Source organism: Oryzias latipes, chromosome 17 (genome assembly GCF_053564925.1).
Source record: "Oryzias latipes strain Hd-rR chromosome 17, Olatipes_Hd-rR_3.1".
Classification (NCBI taxonomy): Eukaryota; Metazoa; Chordata; class Actinopteri; order Beloniformes; family Adrianichthyidae; genus Oryzias; species Oryzias latipes.
This window is the reverse complement of record NC_136253.1, coordinates 2041542-2068389: the sequence shown is the minus strand read 5'-3', so window position 1 is coordinate 2068389 and position 26848 is coordinate 2041542. Positions and strand designations below refer to the sequence as shown.

The following is a 26848-nucleotide window of genomic DNA, read 5'->3' as shown; positions in this document are numbered from 1 at the left end:
AATTGAATGAGTTCAGTAGATTGATTTTCTACATCTTCTTTTTTCCACTAACAGTCTGACTAGCTTTTGTCTAAATAAATAAATAACAAGCAATTCCAATAATATTTAGGCCCAAAGTGAAACTGAATTTATTTGTTGGGAAAATCGCAGCACCTCTAAAGGAGAAGTGTCAAGGAGAGGGCAGTGGGTTACAGCGTGACCATATCTCCTTATTTAGTCCATAAAGCGCATTTAGAATAATGTTGTAACCCTCTGCATGCCGCAACAGTCCCACCCACAGCAGACCGAAGAGTGGAGCTCCATATTTAAAAACTCACCATGGCATGTCTTCTGGAGTGTTAAGAGAAAGAAGAATATATATGCACTGTAGGTTTTTAGGCTGTTAGGGTCCGTGGAGGGTTGTAGAGATGTGTGGCCACATCTGAAGGGGAGCACAGGTGTGTCTGGCAGTTCCCCATGAGACTCGCACGCCCACTTTCTGTGCAGTGCATGTGGTCATTGTGTTGTGAAGTATCCGTAGGAACATTGAGAGTTGCACACCGTCATGATGTTCAGGATGTACAGGAGGTGGTGTCGTACGGTGACCTTAAGCATTCAGACACAGCTCCTGCAGTAGATGGTGAACCTCACCGTACTTAGACAGTCTCTGAATCATCTCATGAACTCAGATATGGAAATGTGTTTACCGATGCTTTTGTAGAACTCTTCAAAATAAGTAAACCGGATCTCTCAACAATATCCATGTCTTCCGTGCAAACATATAGTAGATCCACTCAATGTTTCCACGTAGCAAGGAAGCTAAAAACTTTCAACAGTAGCTCCTATCACACACATCTCGTTTATGAACACAGTTTTGGCCAAGCCTTAAAGAGAGGTTTACACCAAACATGACTCCTGTTTGGTGTAAACCTCTTGATGGGCTCCTTGGGCAGTGTGCAGGGTTTGCACTGATAAAAACAATCAAAAACCTGTACAACACGTATGTGTCACACCTACTCCTCCCTAGCTTATCCGTGCGTGTTATTTAAGTGTATTTAAGTAGCATGACATTAAAAAATGTGCATTAACATTTTCGTTCTATGGGTTCATCGAGCGGTTTATGACATCGATATTTCGTGTGGACCACCTGCGTGTCCCGAACATATTTGCACTGATTGTGACAAATACTGTAGCAAAGCAGCCGTGACTGGATGTAACTGAGACCGACTGTGTGACACGAGTGAAGGTAGGGCTGGGCGATAAAACGATAATTATCGTTATTGCGATATTACCTTTTTTCGATAGTGAAATGAGTCTATTGCGATAAACTTTCGTTTTACATGAACACGGGAGAAGCCCCCGGAAGACCCGCCCTCCTGTCCAATCAGAATTAAGTATCACAGGGCTAGACCAATCACTGAATAAACTGCGCCACGTCTAGTTAGAGTGAACGTTATTTACAAGCTAGGATGCAAGCTAGTATCTGCATGCGTTGCAAATCCTAACACTTGCAGAAAATGAATGTTCCGTCTGAAGAGAAGTTAACAAACTCGAGCCAAGCGGGCGTAGATGAAGGTTCAAGAGGCATTGTAATACGGACCGGCCCGAAAAGTTCCGCCGTGTGGACGTTTTTCGGTTAGCGCTATTTGTGTATCCCTGCGACCAGCACCCCATCTGAGAGGGTATATAGTACAGGGGGTAATATTGTAACCTGTCAAAGGGCAGCTTTAAAACCTGAAATGGTTGATACACTTGTCTTCCTTGCCCGCAATCTGTAGGCTTTTGTTCATTTAGCAGAAATCACACTGACCATGGTGCCTATTTGTTGCCTCACAGAATAGGAGGCCATTTAAGTTGATCTGTGTTGTTCTTTTTTGACTTGTCTTTGAAAGCTATTCGAAGTTGCACAAGTATTTAAATAAGAACATTTTTGTTTAAAGCTTTCTTTAATTTCTTGAAGAGCATTTTAAAGAAACTGAGGAGTTTCTTGCGAGTTTTTTTTAGTTTATTGCACTTTTTTTTATATTGACATAATTGTGTGTCAATTTTTTGTCTATTTTTCTGTTAAACTTGAAAGTTCAAACATTTGAATATATTTGTGGTCTTTTAAAACTGTGTGCAATAAAGATTACTTTGAAAAATATAGTTATTTGATATAGTTTTTAATATTATCGCACAATATGAAAAAAACAATATCCCCCAGCACTAAGTGAAGGACATGAAGAGTCTGGACACTCATTTGTATTTAATATTTGTCCTTTGTAATTTGACTAGCTGTACTTTTTAATGTAAGAAAGGTTTGAAAAGAAGAAATAAAACTGTCAAGACTTTGTAACTTGCTTCATCTAATTTGGCTCTCTTGCCTGCTCATCTCACTTTAGACCTCAGCTTGATTCTCTTTATAAAAGCACCTCTGCAACTATTAAGCTCTGCTGCCAAATGACCTTAAGACAGAGATCTTATCTGGCACAGGAAAGCAGCATAACTGCTGCATCTCCTTTATTATCTGCAATGTGCTTCCTTCCCATTTGACCCTCCACGCTCATTATAAGCTGTTGCTGTTTGTTAAGCATGGAAGAACGTAGCTACAGTGGCAGCATGATGGAGCTTCACCTATTAACACTTGCAGCTTACCCCTTTTTGTTTACACTGGCAACAGCATCAGCCAATTTGCATGAAAGGAAAACAAGAGTTCATACTTATGTGGCATTGATTAATGAGACAGTCGTGGTAGGAGCTCATTTAGAAAACAGATTAAAAGTTACCAAATTGACTTTCTAACTTCTCCTCTGCTCAATTATGTTACAGGTGTTTCTCATTCCTCTTTAAATCTAACTAAACTCCTGTCATCTTCATATTTCCCTAAACACTTTTTCACAAAAAAAAGGAGAATTTTGATGGATGGTCATGGAATTAAAGCATTCTGCTGCACCATCTGGACTACAGAAGCACTCCATTGCAATGGAGAACTGTAATCTTCCATCAATCCATCAAGTGTTCGAGTCCTGCACTCATGCAATCCTGCACAGCTGCATGCAAAGCTCCCACGCATGAATGCAAATATGCTGGCTAATCTCTTGCACTTTGTCAAACAAGTACACACATTTTCAGGATTCCTCATCGCTTGTTTGAACAGTGGCAGCACAACAAAAGTCTTTCAAAGAGTAACAATCATCAAAACACACACAAAAAAGAAAAATTTAACAGCATTCTCTGATGCAGCCTGAAGATACGTTCAAACCACCCTCGGCAACTCGCTTTCAAGCAGCCACTTCCAATGAAGGGTCTATGTAAACGTTACAGCATTACAGGCTTCAGCATTCAAAACTTGTGTCTCTTGCGTTCATCCGTCGCTTCGCAAGTTTCTGCGCCTGTTTTTGGACTCTATGGACGTATTGATGGCATCCTTTTAAATACACAGAAGTGCGAACCATTGAAACATTCATCATGGTAAAATAGAAAAGGTTTGTTTCTGGCTGGAATTCTGACAGCAAGTCTGATATAAACTGGATTTGAGCTGTGAAAGAAAAAAAGCATGGAGAAAGATTCACCAGATTTGCACAGATTCCACATTTCACACCGAACCTCTTCCGACTGTAGGAGGTGGACATGTGGTGGTAGACAGTAGAAAAAGAAGAAGAGGCCCCTCCCTGCTTGTCCAGTTTGAACACCATTGGGCTTATACACTTTAAAGAATGCGCATGTTCTTTTATGTGTGTCAAATACCTGTTATAAACGTAGCAATAGACAGGAGGTAAAACTGATGGTAAAAAGCACATATCAGCTGAGGGGGGGAACACGCTGTACCTATCGTTCGTGGGATCATTCCTGGTCGGGGCATCAGGTTGTCGTCGAGGCCTTCAAGGCCACCATACAAAGAGTGGGAGATTCTGCGCTCGTGGTCGTCCAGGGAAGTGTTCACAGTCTGCTCTGATGGCGGGGGGCTTCCTGGAAGCTCCTGAATAAAAGAGGAGATAAGGTTAGATTTGCTGCAGGGTTTCTTCAGTCTTCAGAAGTACATACGGATTAATGGACTAATAAAGAACTGAATGCCAAAATGCATGGTACTAAAAATGAGAAAAACAAGAATAATAGGAATACTGTTCTGTGCAGTGGTGAGTATTGATGAACACAGAGGTAGCTGTTCATGCTAATGCTACCAGTGAGAAAACAGGGATGAATGAGCATGGATTTCCATTGAGCTGTTGAGCTGCCGGCTCCACGCACAACACTGCAGATGAAGGTGCACTTGCTCCATCTCCACATTCCCCGTAAGATCTGGCACAACATCCCCTTGTTTTTGTTGGATGAATCTAGCATTCACTGTTTAAGTTTGAAGCCCAGTGAGACCCTGTGTCTGAGTCTGAGTAAGTTTTACCCCTCGGTGTTTGTCAATTGGATCGTTGACTCTATTGATTTGCAACAGCTTGTGTATTTCTTCCTGCCATCATGACATATTTTGCCAGAACGCTAACTATCATCACAGGCATCACATGACAAGTGTTAGGACCCAAGTCAATACTGGAGCCAAATTACCCAAATCAATGAACGTAAATAGCAGGGATGGGCTTCGATTTTGACATAAGGGATCTGCTCGCTGATCCCTTATGGGTATAGAAGGTCGTAGGGAGCCCAGGTGTGTCTTGCAGTTCCTTTATATAAGTTACATGCACTTATGACGTACGTCAGCATCATCCACACTTACGGTGCGAGTATAGGCCCTTTACTGACCACCCTAACCTCTGTGCAAATGCCACATGCATGGGGAGTCCAGGTAATACGCAGGATGCTGACACAAACAATGCCCTGGACTGTCTAATTTGACTGTCTGTTTTTTTTTTTTATTCCAATCACCGATGGTAACCTGTGTAAGGCAGACCAATACTTGTAGAGTAGGCCTGGTCCTGTGTTATGGAAAAACTCAGTTTGGCTTTTTGCATCATAACTGATTCAATTCTGGCTAAATGCTGTGAATCACAGCAGAACCACAAAACCAATCAAAGCAGACAGACAACAAAGCCACCACCAGGAAATAACCCATTCCAAAGGTCACCATATGGTGCAGTGACTGCTGGCTGCTCCTGACTTTGAATGAGGTAGTTAATGAATGAGCTGGATGCCTTTGTACCAGCAGAGGGGATTTGCCATACAGACAGCGTATCGACAGATCACACTGCAACTCGATGCATATTCAGGCTGATAACTGAGCTCTGGGAAGGTCTTGAGCCTGCTGGGTGCCAGTGGTGCTGCTAAAGCGGGCTGTTCTCATTTTGTGTGGGTTTCTATGGCAATGGATGAAGTAGCAGAAGCAGTCAGCCTCAAGATTTATGCAATGGCAAACAATTTGGACTGATTTGATCTTGGCTGTCGGGAAACAAAGACACGGTGTAGGAAAAAAAAATGCAGTTGTTTGAATCTGTATGCCAACAAAAGTCACAATAAGTGAAGTTTTCATCGCAATAACTGGATAATAGATCCTTTAAGAAAAAAAACATTTGATTGACAGCTTGTTATGACATGTCTTTTCACAGAATCTCTGCAGGGACTTTTTATGGCACTGTTTTGACTAAATAATGCTTTTCCTCTTATTGTGCCACTAGTGTGGTGGACACCTTTTCAGGCGGACAGTTGTGCTGCCTCAGGCCATGCCTCCAGCTGCACATGTGAAGCAGAGATACCTGTGTTGAGACTTCTATTGATGCGCTAAGCTCTCTGAGAAGTTTCACTGCCTAAGTCTGCACAAGTGCCCAAATAGGGTCTCTCAGCAAATAAACACGCAGAAATATCCTTGAGAGAGGTTGAATCCATGCACAGGGTGGATGCAAGACAGCACAAACTACACACTTATGCATGCAGAGAGCCCGACGCGTACACAAAACAGGGCTCCAGGCTTAGCCTCTGCTTTCAATTACCACACAGACCGAGGGGAAATCAAAACTTTGACACACTGTGTTGGAAAAGGAGGGCTGGGAAGCCAGGCAGTGCCACAGGCGCACACGTGCACATATACGTGCACAGACGCACAGACTCCGGTTCGGCTTTCGAGCAGGTGACAGCAAACGTGAAAACATGACATTGAGGAGGAGGAAAAAAAATCCACTGGTTCTTGTTTTTGCTGCATTTGTCTGTGGAGAGGAGGGGTTGAAGTTCCAGCCCGACCTGCACACTTTGTTTCATTGGATGAATGAATGAATTAATGCTAAGAGGAGGTTTTTCAGGGGTCTGCTTGAGGCTGTTTTACATTTTCACATCAGACTAAACCTCATTAAAGTCATTTTATGAGTCTGCACAGCTGCAGTTAGCCAGAAACAAAAACAAATTATGTTTTTGCACAAATGAAACGACATTTAAGCAAATGACACCGTCTGACAACATCCTTTTGTTCACTGGAAATGCCAATCCTCAAGAGAACCAGGACACAACTTTATTGACAATTTGTTTAAAATTTACAATTAAAATAGAAACTTTGAACTATTTTGTTAGCTCTACAGAAAAAACTCATTTTATAGTCCTACTTTTTTATGTCATGAAACCTCAAGAATAGACAACAGAAATAAACGTTCCAGGAAATAAAATGACATTAATGAAGCTAACTGTAACCATTTACTCTGAACCCACACAATCACCTCTACAACATTCTGGAAACATGCAAAAGAGTGGAACAAAGTCAAGTTCAAAATATCTGATTTAAAAAAAAAAAAGAAAAAAAAAAGAAAAATGGCGCAGTTGTCACAGATGGAAAATAAAGCAAGACGCATCTTCAAGATGTATGTTTGGTGTAAAGCTGGAGTTTTTTTAAACATGGGAGTCAATCGGAAATTGTTTTGTTTTGACACAAGTCTCTAGTGGTCAATTGAAAAACTATAACATTTAATATTTCTGGGTTACACCCATTGACTGTATATGAGAACTGGACTGAATGACTCCTCGCCCTCATGGCACCCAAAACAGGAAGTACCTGCTGGCTCCAAGAAGCCCAAATGCCACAGACTTCTATTGAAAAATAGCTTTCTCACTCATTATATTTGCCATTCTTGCTTTGATACCTTGGAAATCCTCATTTCTTTCATGCTATTTTAGTCTTTCTTGCAAGACATTCAAGTTATTAATTGACCAATCAAATAAAAGTATGTGGTCTCACGCCAAACATTTGAAATGTTCGATTAACAGATTCTCCCGAACTTGCTTCCAACAAGCTCACTCCTGATTGATGAGAGTGGTTGCCATAGAAATAATGACTCAGACTGACTAGGACCAATCACTGCTTACTGACGACGTCTGGATTCAACATGATGCTTACCACAAAAAAAAGTGAGACTAAATTGACTTTCACTGGAATTTCACTGGAGCCAGAAGTAAAAGATTTTCTATGGATGAGGTTACACTCACTCCCTCCAGTGTTATTTTACAGTCAATGGTTTCTTCCTAAATTATGGAACAGGCTCCCTTTTTGAGGTTAAATAAAAAATGAAAAAACTGCTGTCACCCATAAAAATGTATTTAAAAAAGATAGTTCTGTCTGAGGGACATATTTCAGGAATCAGTAATCATCTGGACAGACTGGCGACCTGTTCAGGGGGTCCCCTGCCTTCGCCCATTGCCAGGATAGGCTCCAGCAGCTCCGCGACCCCGAAAGGGAACAAACGGAAGAAGAGGAGTCATCATCAAAGTTCTGCTGTTTTATTACCATTTATTTTGAGTTTGTTGGCATTCCTGCAGCACTTTGCAGATGCATTTGATTTTATAGATCCATACTGCAGTCTTTGGTCTTTCAGAGACTGGATGGAGAAAAAACTAAGCATATAATCAAGGTCAGTAATAATGCCCTCATGAGCGATCTGGAATCAGTATGGCCCCATCTGGAAAGGGGCGTGTAATGGAGGTGGTCTACATGAGGTCACTGACAATGCTTCTGTCTTCTAAGTTGTTAAAATGATGGATGGCTTACAGACTTCACTGTCACCTATAAAAAATAGTTTGAACATTCAGTACAATGCAGATTTTAGGAGAAACAACTCTTTGCAATTGTCAAAGTGCACAATTGCAAAAAAACTTTTTTTGTCGTTTTCCAAAGCGGATTTCTCTGGAAAACAATAACTATTTATCGTGATTTAACACAAACAGCATGACAGACATTGCTGTAGTTTTAAAATCTAAAGGTCTTTCTGGTAAGTCTATGGCTGTCTGGAGGCGTTTCTCCTCACAAAGACGTCAGACCTTTAAAGATAAGACAGATAAAATCTTCCATCATGTGATGCACTGAGAAGTTAACCAATCAGAATTGAGCATGGGCTCGCCTCAGCAGAAAGTCACCCAAAAGCAGCTTTAACCCTTTAACACCAGAGCTTCAGCTGCATGGTTTACATTCTTAAACTACGGTAACTCTTCAACCGTTTACGCAATTAAAGTAATTCCAGCAGATTCTGCAGCGGAGATAAGCAGCTTTTCGCAACTTGTGGAATCAACGTAAATCAGTTGATTATGAAGTGGAAAAAAACAGCGTTGCAATTTACAATTTCCGTTAGTAATTGTCTGTGATAATCAAAGCGGCTTTTCTCAAAGTCAAAAACATCTGATTCAGATTGGTCAAAAACTTACGCTAGATAAAGAGCTGGTGTTTTATTAGGTGTCACCAGGGTGTCAAAGGGTTAAACCGACAGGAGAAGCCAGAGAATCAAAAATTATTCAGATTGAACATAATTGATATTTAGAAATGAAAACAAAGCTTAAGATAAACGAGTCAGATTATGCACCGTAAAGCAGCATATTAAGAGTTCTTTAATCATTTAATAGATGATTGTGAAGTTTGAGGAAAGAAATGCTCACAGCAAAACACTTCATTCTGTCTAATCACATTTTAAATTTTAAACAAAATTGCATTTTAGAGCTTTATTTTTATCTTCTCGCTTATTTTTGTCCCGTACACACCGGGACAAATTTCGCGCGCGATATTCACCGACGTTTAACGCCTCGTGACTAAACAAAGGGCACCAAAAAAAAACGCCACGCGTAAAAGCGTCATTTTTTTAAAAACGCCTCGGGTTCGTTTTTTTGGTTTGACGCGCCGCGTCAAAAACTATACGACCAATGAGAACGGCGCTTTTGCACACGTGTCTGGAGCTTCTAAAGTTACAGTAAAACACAACTTGGGGGCGCTCAAACACAAAACTGCCTTGCTGAGCACACATACCAGAGAAGAAGACAGACGCCGAGTTGCATCTACACTGCCGCGAAGAAATAATGACTGACATTCTAAAATATCCCCGAAAACGCTCATGATACATTTTCAGCTCTTGTATCAGTCGATAAAACTCCCCATGTTCTTCTTTTCTCGTAACTATGGGATGTACCCAAAATCGGCGTCTTTCATCATTCAACAGAACAATAATTTCTTCATCACTGGAACTGGAGCTGGAGCTACTGGTGCTTAGATATTCATGTTTTCTTCGTTTGATTCTGACAATTGCGTAAATACTCTTTTTCTGAGTGAAAAGCGACTTTAAGAAGCGTAAAGTTGCGCAGCGCCACCTTGTGTACAGGAGTATTTCTGTTTACATTAAGCGCCATCTAATGTCAGGGAAGGAAATTGCATGTTTGCTCGGCTCATCGTCAGCGAAAATCGCCTGGGTGTGAACACAAAAATCGTGGCGAAAAATGCTGGCGAATATTCGTCCCAGTGTGTACGGGCCTTAACCTTGAGGGGAAAATCCCTCCAATGATTTGACAGTGCTGAACAGCATTTTAACACTTGTGCTTTCCTAGGCACTTTACCATTGGGAGTGGGGTCATCTAGACCCACTAGACAGTGCTCTGAACCTTTTTTCTTCAATGATTTGTGATCTTCACTGGTGTCCATGGATTACATGAAATCTTTCCACCTTTATCCACCTTTGTCATGGTAGGGAGAACACATCAAAGTAAGGGGGGGTCATCTAAGATAGCACAAGGGTTAACGGGTCTTGGATGGCAGGAGTGATCCTACTGGTCTGTGGGAAATTCAACCTTTGCTCTTCAGACCAAAAGCTTCTTTAACTGCCTTTGGTCCACATCTGTGATCCATTTTACTGAATGATGAATTTGTTATCACAATTTTAATGCACACCATTTGGGATGTTCTCTCAAAATTTTATGCTACAAAACTTGAACCTCAAAGTCATTCACTCATACGTGAAAAAAATTAGGTCAACTTTTCTGCCACTTAAATTATAACTTAAATACCAAAAAAAAGTTTAAAAAAACACCTTTCTAAAAAAAGATGAATTACCTCATTTCTCTTGACCACTCGTCTGGCAACAATGAGCTGGATCATCCCGCGCTTGTTGCCCTCCGTTGACATGGACTTGCGTAACGTCTCCATGGCGTCTTGGTTGGTTTTGCCCAACAGAGACTCCCCGTTGACAGCGATCAATTGGTCATTTACTCTCAGCCGCCCATCCTTTTGGTGCAACATGTTAAAAGTGCATACTTCAAGGTTTTAACTTGCACTTAAAAGCAAAGAGTGCACTTTCCCCAACAAGCAAACGGTAAATACAGTGCCATAAATAAATAGCAGCCATAACTCCAACTCAATAACGTTGATCAATAGGACCAACAGTCTGCTCTCTGAGTGTATTCTGCTTCTAGCCATGGAGAGTGCATTTAAGACCATCATCACAGTCTGTCAACACAGTCTAGTTTGCTTTAAAAACAACAAAGCTGAACTATTGAAATTAATGACAGCACAACAGACAGCACAATAAAACATGGAACTTTGAAATCTGAGATTTTCCTGGACATTTATTTCTAAAACAAGAAGAAACTTGCTGTTGAGGCAAATTAATTATTGTTTAAACTATTGTTCCTATCTGTTGTTTTTAAGATTGATAACCATATTTGAGCTCCTAAAGCACGGAACAGTATGATTAATGATAATGAGAGGTTTGCATTCTGCCTGAAGCACAAATAAAGGCAACTCATTCTGAGACTGTTTAAGTACAGAGAAAATAATTACTAAAAAAATCTTTCTGAAGACGCATTCAAACATGCACTGCTTTCCATTTGTTGCATGGCAACAAAGAAAAGACGGTCACCAAAAAAACCCCATTCCCAGCACAGCTGCAGTCACACTTCAAGACCAGCATGCACAGCAGAAGTGGTTTCATTTGGCCTCAAACCCAACAATAACCTTCAGAAACCTTTTTTCTAAAAACTAGTCATTGAATCCTTTAGGCTACCATAGAGTGCAAGTAAATCATGATCTTGTTCTTTATTTTATCTAAAACTTTCTGGCACTGCAAACATACTTGAAAAAATAAAAAAAAATGTACCATGGTTTTAAGTTGTCTAAACTTCTCTTTGTTCGACACCTTTCCAAGCTTCTCTCATAATCAGTACAGTTGAGAATGTATTTGTCTAATTAAGAGCTACGATCTACAATTAGGGAAATTATTATTGAAATGAGTCAAAATCCTTTATGCTCCATATTCTTGACAGTGAAAAATGTGATTAAAGACAAAAAAGAAAAATGCTAAAACTTGCATTATAACTTTTGGTTAAATGTTGGTTTTATGTTATTAATTATTTTAAATCGGCAATACATTTTTTCCCTTAAATATTGTATGCATGTTCATAATTTGTATTTTGTATGTGTCTGTCTGTCTGTTTTAGATTTTTATAAAGATTTATAAACATGGGCCAACTTGTACTAAGATCCTGTTCTCAATTTATTCAATTTTTTTCGTAAAATGAGTCATTTCCACGAATTAGTCTACTGTTTTGTCACTTTAATCAAAAAAAGCTATTATTAGGGACATAGAAACTTAAAAAAAAAGGAAATCCTCTGCTTACAACTAGAAAAAACATACACATTATTGGTCTATTGGTCTGCTTTACACTCAAGTTAAAGTAATTTGAATAGTTAGCTTCGTTTAGCTTATTTTTCCCTTTTGAAATGCTTGTGTGGAACTCAGATTTTGATAAAACATTTTCTGTTAAGTGAGAATGACTTGGACAGGTAATTTTACTCATTTCAAATGATTTTTTTCTTCAGATTTGTGTTCTTTTTCGTTTTTAGACACTTGTTTTGGTGGACTTGTAGAATTTTGTGTTATGCTTATGTTTCACATCATAATGGCATTTTACTAGTATTTTCAATTATACCCAATTCTATGACATGGATTAAAATGTTCTTTACCTTGCAGGCCGCTCCTCCATTAATAATAGATTTCACAAAAATGCCCAGATCTGCGTGGTTTTCCTTGGAGCGATTTCCTTTGACGCTCACGCCCAGCCCTGCAGAACCAGAGTCGCTGAGCGGGATCTCAAAGGTCAGAAACTCTCTTGTACCGTCAGGAGTTAGAACCAACTCATCCTCCTCTGTCCTCTGCTGGAACAAGAAGGGAAAAAAAGACAAAATTATCTCCATTTATTTTACTGAACACAAAAATCAGGTGTTCCTAGATTTACCAACTGTAAATTAACAAACATAATTATAATAAACTCTGTTAAAAAGGTTACAAATGTTGTCCAGAGAGTTCAAGCTGCACCACCCACAAACTGTGGGGTCAGGTAGAGCAGGAGTGGTAAAAAGGACATTCATTTCCCAAAATTGGATTTGCAATAAAAATTCACCTAATGGAAACATGTCAATTTTAAAAAACTTGCATTTATCGAGAAAAAATTGCGCTTGGAGGAGGTGGTTTTTGAGGCATATCGGAATGGACATAATTCACAAAACTGAAATGGAAACCCTTTTTTCTCTAATTAAATGAGACGTGACCAACAACTCTGCACAGGTAGACAGTTCCCTTTTCTTTTTTGTTTTAGTCATAATTGCGACCTGTGCGTCTTTTTAGGTAAGCATGGATACATCGGTTTCGACCGGTTTAGCTCGTGCTGGTTTGCGGCGCCTTCCGTCCGTGAAACCAGGGTTCGACTCCGGGCTGCTCCCTGTTCCCTTCTCTACCCCTGTGCCGGTTCCAAGCCCGGTTTGAGAAGGTTGCGTCAGGAAGGGCATCCGGCGTAAAACATTGCCAAATTTACCATGCGACTTGTTCGCTGTGGCGACCCCTGATGGGAGAAGCCGAAAGAGGAAGAAGAAGATGGATACATCGGTTTCGTCTCAGCTGGACAGCAGTTTGCAGGACTCTGAGACAGGTGGAGAGGAGAACCTCAGTGATTCAAATGCATCTCCTTCAGCTTCCACACAGGTGAAGATTTGTTTTTTTGATTCTGAATATTTTTGGTTGAGTAGAAACCGTTTAAATGACTAAGCTGGAACATCTAATTACCCTTTAATCCAAATAACTGCTTTTGTCAACTTCAGTAACACCAGCAGTCAAGCCTCAGAACATCACATTACCACCACCGTGTTTAAATATTGAGCGCATTTGTCCAAAAGTTTTGGAAATATTCCATGTTTCTGTCAAATAGGACCACATATTTGTGTTCTTTTTGTTCATTTCCTTGAATTCCTCCATGGATCAATTTTAGACCTGACTTGCAAGAAATTTCAATTTATTTATTTTTTTGTGTTTTTTTTTTTTTGTATATAAGGATAGGGTTGTGCCGATGGATGCTGTACCATCGTCCATCGTGATGGGTGACTGACCTCACGATGGGGAGACACCATCGGAGGTTAATAAAAAGTACTTGTGTTGAAACTGCTGGGCAGCCGGTAGGGAGGCAAAGCAGAGAGCCTCATCAACTACAACAAATATACCAGGGTTGAACGGGGGGGCAGCCTTAAGTGTCAAAACTGGTGATTATTAATTAGTCTGAACATACCATCACAAGTCTTCTTCATTATCATCCAGTTAATCTTAGGAGGTGGTTCATCAATGTTTGTAAAAAAATAAATAAAAAAAAGCAGGTAAAAAGGCCATTTACAGGATATTTAGGGCCCGAGCACGGAGTGCAAGGACCCTATTGTAATTCGAATGTTTATTATTATTATTATTAGGGCCCGAGCACGGAGTGCAAGGACCCTATTGTATCTGTTAGGTTTATTATTAGGGCCCGAGCACGGAGTGCAAGGACCCTATTGTATCTGTAAGAGTTATTATTATTATTCTTTTTCTTCCGACGGAAGAGTCGCCTTTTTGAGGCCTTTAACATACCCCAAAACTCACCAAATTTGGCACACACATCAGGAGTCGCGAAAAATTTCGTATTTTACAGGAGATTGGCATGGGCGCACAAAAACAGCTCGACAGCGCCACCTACAGTGACATTTGTCCCGAGCCCCCGCATATGCTTTGACATACAAGCTTGATTTTTTCAGGACATGTTCATCAGATGGAAACCTACAAAAAAGTCTCTTGGGACCAAGCTGTCAGTCGCACAGGAAGTCTGCTATATTGGTGTCAATATGTCATTTTTGCTCTATTTTGGACATTTGTAGGCCTCGTTCTAGAACGAACTCCTCCTAGAGATTTATGAATAATGACTCCAAACTTTGGTTTTGTAAACTAAACACATGTCCGATGTTAAATTGCGAAGCTTTAAAGGTATTACGGATGTTTGTGACCGTGGCGGCGCGTCGAACTTGGAGGTCATTTTGAAAACACGCCATGAAAAGAAAAATGGCCATTACTCAGCCATGCAAAATCCAATCTGATCCAAAGTTGATATGCATGATTGTAGTCTGACTTTGAACACATCTGCAGTGGAAGAATCTGGAACAAGTGTAGCGCCACCTGCTGGCAGCAGGAAATGACATGTTTGACTTGGAGCATCACTGCTCCAAGTAGGATGAGCCGACACACCTCAAAATGACGTCCACCTGTTGAAAAGCCATTGAAGTTTACTCTGATAAAAAGCCATAACTTTCAACGCAGGGGTGTGGTCGTGACAGAGCGGCGAAGTTGGGCGTCTCGCCGTGCACACAAAAGTTGCTCTCACGTGCACATTCCTTGTCCAATCTCACTGAAATTCAATGGAGGTAATGAGGCTTCCATTCTGAACCCATGGATATGACAATCTTGGACGAGCTCTATAGCGCCACCTAGTTATTGCATTGGGCACATTCTGCCCTGTATTTTCTCTTTGCTTTGTCCGATGTGCATGAAATTAAAACTGGAGATACTCAGAAGGGTCCTCTCTTATCATGTAAAGTTTCATGGGTGTACACCTGACGGTGCCTGCGTAACAGGAAGTGGTCGATTATGTGCACCCAAATAATAGAAATTTATTATAAATCAGCCGTTTGTCTCAGGAAGCTGAGATTTCAGAATTAGATGCCTTTAATAACCTCCAGCTTTGATATGTAACACTATAGGGTCTACGAGAAACTTCATCACTTGATTTTTTTAATGAAATTTTGGACTGAACAAAGATTTTTAGCATAAATTCTGTTTAGGTTATCAGCACCGAGAATTCAACTTTCATAGGCATTTATGTGCTACTGCTTCCTAAAAAAATTCAGAATGATTGAAGTTACAGGTGACATCTTAGAGAGCATTACATCCAAAAAGGTCCGAAAACGTCTTTTTAGGCAAAACTGCAAACACCTATTTTTTTGCATAACTTATCTTTCAAATATCAGCACAAAAAAATTAAAAACGGTAGGGATCTGTGTTTGCTGCCTTCCATATTTTTTTCAGACTTAAAAGTGTAACAGATGATTTATAAAAAATCCTTTTCATCCAAAAACCTGTGTTAAATCTGTCTAGACTCCAAACAAACATTTTTTTATGGTAACTTATGTTTCAACAATCGACACCAATTTTCACAGACCTAAAGCTGAACATGTCCCATAGCTCCCTGAATATTTTCATAGATATAAAATGAACTGGTCATTCTAACATCTGGCATTCTAACATCTAACATCTTACATGTCAAAGCCTCTCTCAGCCTGGCTCTGCTGAAGGAGTCGTTTTACAACCCCGCCCCCTCCTGCTGGGACCCCTGCTATGTAAATTAGCAAGCATTGAACAGAGAGATGAGGAGTAAGAATGGTCATTACTCAGGCATGCATAATCCAAAGACAGCCAGTTAAACACTGAAAGACATATTTTTTCGGTATGTCTTTCATACATCTTTAGTATTAAAAACTCTCCAAGATGAATGTGCCTGACTCCACCTGCAGGTGGATCACAGACTTCCTGACGGACAGACAGCAGTATGTGAGGCTGGGGAAGCTCGTCTCAGATACTCGGACCACAAGCACCGGATCCCCCCAGGGCTGTGTCCTTTCACCCCTGTTACTCTCCCTGTACACAAACAGCTGCACAGCTGGTCACCTGTCTGTCAAACTCCTGAAGTTTGCTGACGACACCACACTCATCGGCCTCATCTCTGACGGAGATGAGTCGGCCTACAGGAGTGAAATAGCCAGGCTGGTGTCATAGTGCAGCGCTAACAACCTGGAGCTTAATGCTCTGAAGACAGTGGAGATGACAGTGGACTTCAGGAAGGCCCCAGCCCCCCTCCCCCCTGTCATCCTCTGTGACTCCCCGGTGACCTCTGTGGAGTCCTTCTGCTTCCTGGGAACCATCATCAGCCAGGACCTCAAGTGGGAGCAGAACATCAGCTCCATCACTAAGAAGGTCCAGCAGAGGATGTACTTCCTGAGGCAGCTGAAGAAGTTTCACCTCCCTGAAAAGATGCTGGTAGACTTTTACACCGCCATCATCGAATCCACCCTCACGTCCTCCATCACAGTCTGGTTCGCTGCGGCCACGGCCAGAGACAAGGCCAAGCTGCAACGCGTCATCCACTCAGCAGAGAAGGTGATCGGCTGCCACCTCCCGTCTCTCCAGGAGCTGCACATCTCCAGGACCTGGAGGCGGGCAGCCAGGATTGTAGCCAACCCCTCTCATCCAGGACATAATCTCTTTCGGCCCCTCCCTTCTGGCAAGAGGCTCCGGTCCATAAGGACCAGGACCTCGCGCCACAAGAACAGCTTCTTCCCCACTGCAGCCAGCCTGCTGAACAGAACCCCAACTCCCCCAGGTGACCCCCCCCCCCCCCCGCCCACCAAAGGACTGTCGGTGCCACTTACAGGCCCCACCATCCCAGCCCATCTGTGCTCCCACTTTAATTCACCTTACTCTACTGTATATAGTGTGTTGTTGTTGTTAACTTAATTTTTAACTTATTCTTAATTGCACTATACACCAAGTCAAATTCCTCGTTTTGTAAAGTGCGCTCTACTGAACCTGGCAATAAAACTTTTTCTGATTCCTGATTCTGATTCTGATTCTATTAATCATTGTTTTTTATTCATTCAAAATGCAATTAAATCAATATTTTATCTTTTTTCTTTTCCTTTTTCTTTTTTTTTATCTCTTATATCCTTTTTTATAATCAATGTTTGAACTTCTTTTCCTTTCTATTGTCATGGTTTCAGTTTGTTGTCTTTTTTTTCGCTTTAGTTCTTGTTCTGTCTTGTTTGGTTCTGTTTCCTGTTTTATTTTGAAAGGTTTCCTGTCTTGTCATGTTTCTTGAGTTTTACTTCCTTTGGTCCCCATCTGCCCTAATCGTGTTCACCTGTGTCTTGTCTGCCCTGTCTGTATATAAGTCTTGTCTCTGCCTTCCTCCTGTGCTGGTCCATTAACTTCTGCTCATGTTGATCACGTCTTCTTGTCTGGCGTCCATGTCCCTTGCCATGCCACAGTAAGTTTTTGTTTTTAGTTTTGTCATCCTGCTCTGCAGCGCTTTTTGTTAGTTAAATAAACCCACTTGCCCTGAACCCGTTTGCCTCCCGTCTCTGCGCCTGGGTCCTACCTGCTCTCGAGCCTCCCCCCCACACGACATCTATACATCCAATGAAATTAAACTACAAATCAACAAACACAACTGATAACAAATGTCTCTAAAAAATGATGTGTATATTTGCAGAACCTTAAAAACACCAAACAAATAACAAATGCTTCCCAATTAAAGCACAAAAAATGGAACACAAAATGTAAAACCCAAGTTAGAAATTGCAATTTGAAAAAGATACTTTTTTCAGCAGCTTTTCAAAATCAATCACCAATTCTACTCTTCTGTGGATGAAACAAAGAACTCCAGAACAATGAAGCCATTTCTCTAAGTCTCTCTCACCTTCAGTTTTAAACAAGGTCTGTGAAAATCCACCATACATTGGTCACATGAACTCAGAGACCTGCTAAAAGTGCACAATTGTAAAAGCTCTTTTATATAGACAACTGTTTGTTTGCTTAGAGCTCTAAATATAAAAAAAATGCTTTTCTATCACCTAGACACAGATGGAGAACCATATCAACTGGATTAATAACAGGGTGGCATGTTTAGACAACATGAAGCTGTCCATCACATTTTTGACCTAAACATGTAAACACATCCTTGGCTCTGCGGTTAGGAAATGGTATTTGGGAATCTCTTTATACCAGGAGCCAGCCTGGCCATTGGAACATCGCCACAGTGCCCATCCAGACTGGGACAGCAACGGGGTCCACTTCAGAGCCGTGAGCTGCTGTGTTTAACTCCAGCTGTCCCAGCAAGGTAGACAACTGCAGCAACATCCACTGACCAAGCTGACAAGCCCTGGCAGAAAAGATCCCCACAAGAAAAACACTGGCTCAGGCAGGCTGGTCAAAAAAAAATAGTTTTGCCATTGTCTTGCAGCTCGCAGATCAAGTGGTTTAGTTTTCCAGTAATGTCAGTCAAGAATGCAAGTTCAGATTCACAATGTTCATATTCACCATATTCAACAGACATCTCCTCCAATAGCACCTTAAAAATCCTGTGCTGTTTTGCTTTGCAGCTGAGGTTGTTTACGATTTTCAGAATAAGAGTCATTATATGTCCAGAGCCAATCACTTCTGCACATAAGGCCTGCTGGTGAATGACGCAGCAGTAATGCAGACATTTTGGAAAGTCTGGGTCAGCTTTACAGTGAGTGATGAAACCTGTTTGTCTATTGATCATAGCAGGAGTCCCATCTGCAGTCACTGCTACCAGCTTTTCTAATTGTACCTTTTTCTGCACAAAAACTCCTTCACCGTGTTATACATTTCAACTCCTCTTGTAGTTGTCTGTTAGGGCAGATGTGTCAGGAGTTCTTCTCTTGTGGAAACCAAAAGCTATGCTGTACTGTTGCCGTCCACAGACTCATCACACTGGACGTAAACCCTCTGCACTTTGCAAGATCCCGGTCCAGCTAATTGGCCAAGTTATCAGACATAGCTGACACTCATCTAGACATTGTAGTGGAAATTGAATGAGTTCTATTGTTCTCATTCTTAGGAACAGTGATAGCAATTATCATCATTGCTTGTTTCTTAATCTGATAAAAACCTTCTTCTACTTGATGAGAAATTGAGCAGGTCTAAACGAGGCTTAGATTTAAGAATTTTTTTCATGCTATATGCATAAGTCTTTGTCCTTTAAGGAAACAGATTACAGTCCCCCCCCCCCCCCCCCCCACACACACACACAGGCTGCTGTCATATTAACATTATCTTGGAGCTCCAGAATGGACAAGAAAAAACAACGAGAATGGCTCGAGCAGGGCGTTGCTCACGGGGCGGTCGCTCGTGCCAGGCGGTGGCACGTGCTCGGGCCCGCTAAATGCTACTTGTAGCTTTAATTATTATTATTCTTCCGACTTTTCCGTCGCCTTTTTGAGGCCTTTAACATACCCCAAAACTCACCAAATTTTGTATACACATCAGGAGTCGCGAAAAATTTCATATTTTATAGGAGAACGGCATAGGTAAACAAAAATGGCTCGATAGCGCCACCTGCAAAATTTGTTTTCGCGAGCACCTCCATATGCTTTATAGTACAAACCTGATTTTAACAGGGCATGTTCATCGGATGGAAACCTACAAAAAAGTCTCTTGGGACCAAGCTGTCAGTCGCACAGGAAGTCTGATATTTTGATGACAATATGTCATTTTTGCTGTATTTTGGTCATTTGCAGGCCTCGCTCTAGAACGAACTCCTCCTAGAGATTTGAGAGTAATGACTCCAAACTTTGGTTTTGTAAACTAGACACATGTCCGATGTTAAATTGCAAAGCTTTTAAGTTTTTATGGATGTTTGTGACCATGGCGGCGCGTCAAAATTGGAGGTCGTTTCGAAAACACGCCATGAAAAGAAAAATGGCCATTACTCAGCCATGCATAATCCAATCTGATCCAAAATTGATGTGCATGATTGTAGTCTGACTCTGAACACATCTGCAGTGAAAAAATCTGGAAAAAGTGTAGCGCCACCTGCTGGCAAGAGGAAATGACATGTTTTACTTGGAGCATCACTGCTCCGAGTAGGATGAGCCGACACACCTGAAAATGACGTCCACCTGTTGAAAAGCCATTGAAGTTTACTCTGACAAAAAACCATAACTTTCAATGCGGGGGTGTGGTCGTGACAGAGCGGCAAAGTTGGGCATCTCGCTATGCACACAAAAGTTGCTCTCACGTGCACATTCCTTGTCCAATCTCACTGAAATTCAATGGATATGATGAAGCTTCTATTCTGAACCCATGGATATGATAATCTTGGACGAGCTCTATAGCGCCACCTAGTTATTGCATTGGGCACATTCTGCCCTGTATTTTCTCTTTGCTTTGTCCGATGTGCATGAAATTAAAACTGGAGATACTCAGAAGGGTCCTCTCTCATCATGTAAAGTTTCATGGGTGTACACCTGACGGTGCCTGCGTAACAGGAAGTGGTCGATTATGTGCACCCAAATAATAAAAATTTATTATAAATCAGCCGTTTGTCTCAGGAAGCTGAGATTTCAGAATTAGATGCCTTTAATAACCTCCAGCTTTGATATGTAACACTATAGGGTCTACGAGAAACTTCATCACTTGATTTTTTTAATGAAATTTTGGACTGAACAAAGATTTTTAGCATAAATTCTGTTTAGGTTATCAGCACCAAGAATTCAACTTTCATAGGCATTTATGTGCTACTGCTTCCTAAAAAAATTCAGAATGATTGAAGTTACAGGTGACATCTTAGAGAGCATTACATCCAAAAAGGTCCGAAAACGTCTTTTTAGGCAAAACTGCAAACACCTATTTTTTTGCATAACTTATCTTTCAAATATCAGCACAAAAAAATTAAAAACGGTAGGGATCTGTGTTTGCTGCCTTCCATATTTTTTTCAGACTTAAAAGTGTAACAGATGATTTATAAAAAATCCTTTTCATCCAAAAACCTGTGTTAAATCTGTCTAGACTCCAAACAAACATTTTTTTATGGTAACTTATGTTTCAACAATCGACACCAATTTTCACAGACCTAAAGCTGAACATGTCCCATAGCTCCCTGAATATTTTCATAGATATAAAATGAACTGGTCATTCTAACATCTGGCATTCTAACATCTAACATCTTACATGTCAAAGCCTCTCTCAGCCTGGCTCTGCTGAAGGAGTCGTGTTACAACCCCGCCCCCTCCTGCTGGGACCCCTGCTATGTAAATTAGCAAGCAGTGAACAGAGAGGTGAGGAGTAAGAATGGTCATTACTCAGGCATGCATAATCCAAAGACAGCCAGTTAAACATTGAAAGACATATTTTTTCGGTATGTCTTTCATACATCTTTAGTATTAAAAACTCTCCAAGATGAATGTGCCTGACTCCACCTGCAGGTGGATCACAGACTTCCTGACGGACAGACAGCAGTATGTGAGGCTGGGGAAGCTCGTCTCAGATACTCGGACCACAAGCACCGGATCCCCCCAGGGCTGTGTCCTTTCACCCCTGTTACTCTCCCTGTACACAAACAGCTGCACAGCTGGTCACCTGTCTGTCAAACTCCTGAAGTTTGCTGACGACACCACACTCATCGGCCTCATCTCTGACGGAGATGAGTCGGCCTACAGGAGTGAAATAGCCAGGCTGGTGTCATAGTGCAGCGCTAACAACCTGGAGCTTAATGCTCTGAAGACAGTGGAGATGACAGTGGACTTCAGGAAGGCCCCAGCCCCCCTCCCCCCTGTCATCCTCTGTGACTCCCCGGTGACCTCTGTGGAGTCCTTCTGCTTCCTGGGAACCATCATCAGCCAGGACCTCAAGTGGGAGCAGAACATCAGCTCCATCACTAAGAAGGTCCAGCAGAGGATGTACTTCCTGAGGCAGCTGAAGAAGTTTCACCTCCCTGAAAAGATGCTGGTAGACTTTTACACCGCCATCATCGAATCCACCCTCACGTCCTCCATCACAGTCTGGTTCGCTGCGGCCACGGCCAGAGACAAGGCCAAGCTGCAACGCGTCATCCACTCAGCAGAGAAGGTGATCGGCTGCCACCTCCCGTCTCTCCAGGAGCTGCACATCTCCAGGACCTGGAGGCGGGCAGCCAGGATTGTAGCCAACCCCTCTCATCCAGGACATAATCTCTTTCGGCCCCTCCCTTCTGGCAAGAGGCTCCGGTCCATCAGGACCAGGACCTCGCGCCACAAGAACAGCTTCTTCCCCACTGCAGCCAACCTGCTGAACAGAACCCCAACTCCCCCAGGTGACCCCCCCTCCCCCCCCGCCCACCAAAGGACTGTCGGTGCCACTTACAGGCCCCACCATCCCAGCCCATCTGTGCTCCCACTTTAATTCACCTTACTCTACTGTATATAGTGTGTTGTTGTTGTTAACTTAATTTTTAACTTATTCTTAATTGCACTATACACCAAGTCAAATTCCTCGTTTTGTAAAGTGCGCTCTACTGAACCTGGCAATAAAACTTTTTCTGATTCCTGATTCTGATTCTGATTCTATTAATCATTGTTTTTTATTCATTCAAAATGCAATTAAATCAATATTTTATCTTTTTTCTTTTCCTTTTTCTTTTTTTTTTATCTCTTATATCCTTTTTTATAATCAATGTTTGAACTTCTTTTCCTTTCTATTGTCATGGTTTCAGTTTGTTGTCTTTTTTTTCGCTTTAGTTCTTGTTCTGTCTTGTTTGGTTCTGTTTCCTGTTTTATTTTGAAAGGTTTCCTGTCTTGTCATGTTTCTTGAGTTTTACTTCCTTTGGTCCCCATCTGCCCTAATCGTGTTCACCTGTGTCTTGTCTGCCCTGTCTGTATATAAGTCTTGTCTCTGCCTTCCTCCTGTGCTGGTCCATTAACTTCTGCTCATGTTGATCACGTCTTCTTGTCTGGCGTCCATGTCCCTTGCCATGCCACAGTAAGTTTTTGTTTTTAGTTTTGTCATCCTGCTCTGCAGCGCTTTTTGTTAGTTAAATAAACCCACTTGCCCTGAACCCGTTTGCCTCCCGTCTCTGCGCCTGGGTCCTACCTGCTCTCGAGCCTCCCCCCCACACGACATCTATACATCCAATGAAATTAAACTACAAATCAACAAACACAACTGATAACAAATGCCTCTAAAAAATGATGTGTATATTTGCAGAACCTTAAAAACGCCAAACAAATAACAAATGCTTCCCAATTAAAGCACAAAAAATGGAACACAAAATGTAAAACCCAAGTTAGAAATTGCAATTTGAAAAAGATACTTTTTTCAGCAGCTTTTCAAAATCAATCACCAATTCTACTCTTCTGTGGATGAAACAAAGAACTCCAGAACAATGAAGCCATTTCTCTAAGTCTCTCTCACCTTCAGTTTTAAACAAGGTCTGTGAAAATCCACCATACATTGGTCACATGAACTCAGAGACCTGCTAAAAGTGCACAATTGTAAAAGCTCTTTTATATAGACAACTGTTTGTTTGCTTAGAGCTCTAAATATAAAAAAAATGCTTTTCTATCACCTAGACACAGATGGAGAACCATATCAACTGGATTAATAACAGGGTGGCATGTTTAGACAACATGAAGCTGTCCATCACATTTTTGACCTAAACATGTAAACACATCCTTGGCTCTGCGGTTAGGAAATGGTATTTGGGAATCTCTTTATACCAGGAGGCAGCCTGGCCATTGGAACATCGCCACAGTGCCCATCCAGACTGGGACAGCAACGGGGTCCACTTCAGAGCCGTGAGCTGCTGTGTTTAACTCCAGCTGTCCCAGCAAGGTAGACAACTGCAGCAACATCCACTGACCAAGCTGACAAGCCCTGGCAGAAAAGATCCCCACAAGAAAAACACTGGCTCAGGCAGGCTGGTCAAAAAAAAATAGTTTTGCCATTGTCTTGCAGCTCGCAGATCAAGTGGTTTAGTTTTCCAGTAATGTCAGTCAAGAATGCAAGTTCAGATTCACAATGTTCATATTCACCATATTCAACAGACATCTCCTCCAATAGCACCTTAAAAATCCTGTGCTGTTTAGCTTTGCAGCTGAGGTTGTTTACGATTTTCAGAATAAGAGTCATTATATGTCCAGAGCCAATCACTTCTGCACATAAGGCCTGCTGGTGAATGACGCAGCAGTAATGCAGACATTTTGGAAAGTCTGGGTCAGCTTTACAGTGAGTGATGAAACCTGTTTGTCTATTGATCATAGCAGGAGTCCCATCTGCAGTCACTGCTACCAGCTTTTCTAATTGTACCTTTTTCTGCACAAAAACTCCTTCACCGTGTTATACATTTCAACTCCTCTTGTAATTGTCTGTTAGGGCAGATGTGTCAGGAGTTCTTCTCTTGTGGAAACCAAAAGCTATGCTGTACTGTTGCCGTCCACAGACTCATCACACTGGACGTTAACCACCTTCACTTTGCAAGATCCCGGTCCAGCTAATTGGCCAAGTTATCAGACATAGCTGACATTCAATTTCCACTACAATGTCTAGATGAGTGAGTTCTATTGTTCTCATCCTTAGGGACAGTGATAGCAATTATCATCATTGCTTGAATTTTTTTCATGCTATATGCAAAAGTCTTTGTCCCTTAAGGCAACAGATTACAGCCCCCCCCCCCCCCCCCCCCCCCCCCCCAGGCTGCTGTCGTATTAACAATAGCTTGGAGCTCCAGAATGGACAAGAAAAAACGACGAGAATGGCTCGAGCAGGGCGTTGCTCACGGGGCGGTCGCTCGTGCCAGGCGGTCGCACGTGCTCGGGCCCGCTAAATGCTACTTGTAGCTTTAATTATTATTATTATTATTATTCTACCGGAAGAGTCGCCTTTTTGAGGCCTTTAACATACCCCAAAACTCACCAAATTTGGCACACACATCAGGAGTCGCGAAAAATTTTGTATTTTATAGGAGATTGGCATGGGCACAGAAAAACGGCTCGATAGCGCCACCTACAGTGACTTTTGTCCCGACGCCCCGCATACGCTTTAACGTACAAGCTTGATTTTTACAGGGCATGTTCTTCAGATGGAGACCTACAAAAAAGTCTGAAAGGACCCACCTGTCACTCGCACAGGAAGTCTGATATATTGAGGTCAATATGTCATTTTTGCTTCATTTTGGACATTTGCAGGCCTCACTCTAGAGCGAACTCCTCCTAGAGATTTGTGAATAATGACTCCAAACTTTGGTTTTGTAAACTAAACACATGTCCAATGTTAAATTGTGAAGCTTTTAAGTTTTTACGGATGTTTGTGACCGTGGCGGCGCGTCGAAAATGGAGGTCATTTTGAAAACACGCCATGAAAAGAAAAATGGCCATTACTCAGCCATGCAAAATCCAATAGGATCCAAAGTTGATATGCATGATTGTAGTCTGACTTTGAACACATCTGCAGTGGAAGAATCTGGAATAGGTGTAGCGCCACCTGCTGGTAAAAGGAAATGACATGTTTTACTTGGAGCATCACTGCTCCAAGTAGGATGAGCCGACACACCTCAAAATGATGTCCACCTGTTGAAAAGCCATTGATGTTTACTCTGATAAAAAGCCATAACTTTCAATGCGGGGGTGTGGTCGTGACAGAGCGGCGAAGTTGGGCGTCTCGCCATGCACACAAAAGTTGCTCTCACGTGCACATTCCTTGTCCAATCTCACTGAAATTCAATAGAGGTGATGAGGCTTCCATTCTGAACCAATAGATATGACAATCTTGGACGAGCTCCATAGCGCCACCTAGATATTGACAAATACATTTTATGTCACATTCTGACCTATCTTTTCTCTGTGCTTTGTCCGACATTCATAAAATTACAACAGGAGATACTCATAAGGGTCTTCTCTCATCGTCTAAAGTTTCATGGGTGTACACCTGACGGTGCCTGCGCAAGCCAGTGCCAAACAGGAAGTGGTTGATTGCGTTGCAGTCAGATAATTAAAAATTCATAAAAAATCAGCCGTTTGTATCACGAGGCTGAGATTTCAGAATGAGAGGCCTCTTACATATCTCCAACTTAGATACACAGCACTTGCATGGGTGAACAAAAAACGGCTCAATAGCGCCACCTACCATGTTTGTTTTTGAGAGCCCCGCCATGTTCTTTAACATACAAGCTTGATTTTTACAGGACAAGTTCATCAGATAGAAACCTACAAAAAAGTCTCTTGGGACCAAGCTGTCGGTCGCAGAGGAAGTCTGCTATATTGGTGTCAATATGTCATTTTTGCTGTATTTTGGTCATTTGCAGGCCTCGTTCTAGAACGAACTCCTCCTAGAGATTTTTGAACAATGACTCCAAACTTTGGTTTTGTAAACTAAACACATGTCCGATCTTAAATTGCGAAGCTTTTAAGTTTTTACGGTTGTTTGTGACCGTGGCGGCGCATCAAAATTTGAGGTCGTTTCGAAATCACGCCATGAAAAGAAAAATGGCCATTACTCAGCCATAAATAATCTAATCTGATCCAAATTTGTTGTGCATGATTGTAGTCTGACTTTGAACACATCTGCAGTGGAAAAATCCGAAACAGGTGTAGCGCCATCTGTTGGCAACAGGAAAGGACATGTTTTACTTGGAGCATCACTGCTCCAAGTAGGATGAGCAAACACACCTCAAAATGACGTCCACCTGTTGAAAAACCATTGAAGTTTACTCTGATGAAAAACAAATCTTTCAACGCGGGGGTGTGGTCCTGACAGAGCGGCGAAGT

General features: G+C 41.6%; 1 protein-coding gene across 35 annotated transcripts in view; it reads right to left on the bottom strand.

Annotated features, from left to right (window-relative positions):
• pard3ab (par-3 family cell polarity regulator alpha, b) overlaps positions 1 to 26848 on the bottom strand; it is a 363970-nt gene that overhangs the window by 122523 nt on the left and 214599 nt on the right. For 19 of the 35 annotated variants that reach the window (XR_013650782.1, XM_078935589.1, XM_078935591.1 and 16 more), the window contains 3 exons: positions 12152 to 12343; positions 10244 to 10414; positions 3787 to 3937 (listed from right to left, as the gene is read on the bottom strand). Coding sequence is in view for 34 of the 35 variants with exons in the window: in XM_078935589.1 (XP_078791715.1) it covers positions 3787 to 3937; positions 10244 to 10414; positions 12152 to 12343 (514 nt within the window). In the remaining variant the exon portion in view is untranslated. The remainder of the gene's footprint in view (positions 1 to 3786; positions 3938 to 10243; positions 10415 to 12151; positions 12344 to 26848) is intronic. The other 16 variants (XM_011485957.4, XM_011485966.4, XM_011485959.4 and 13 more) reach the window with 3 other exon arrangements.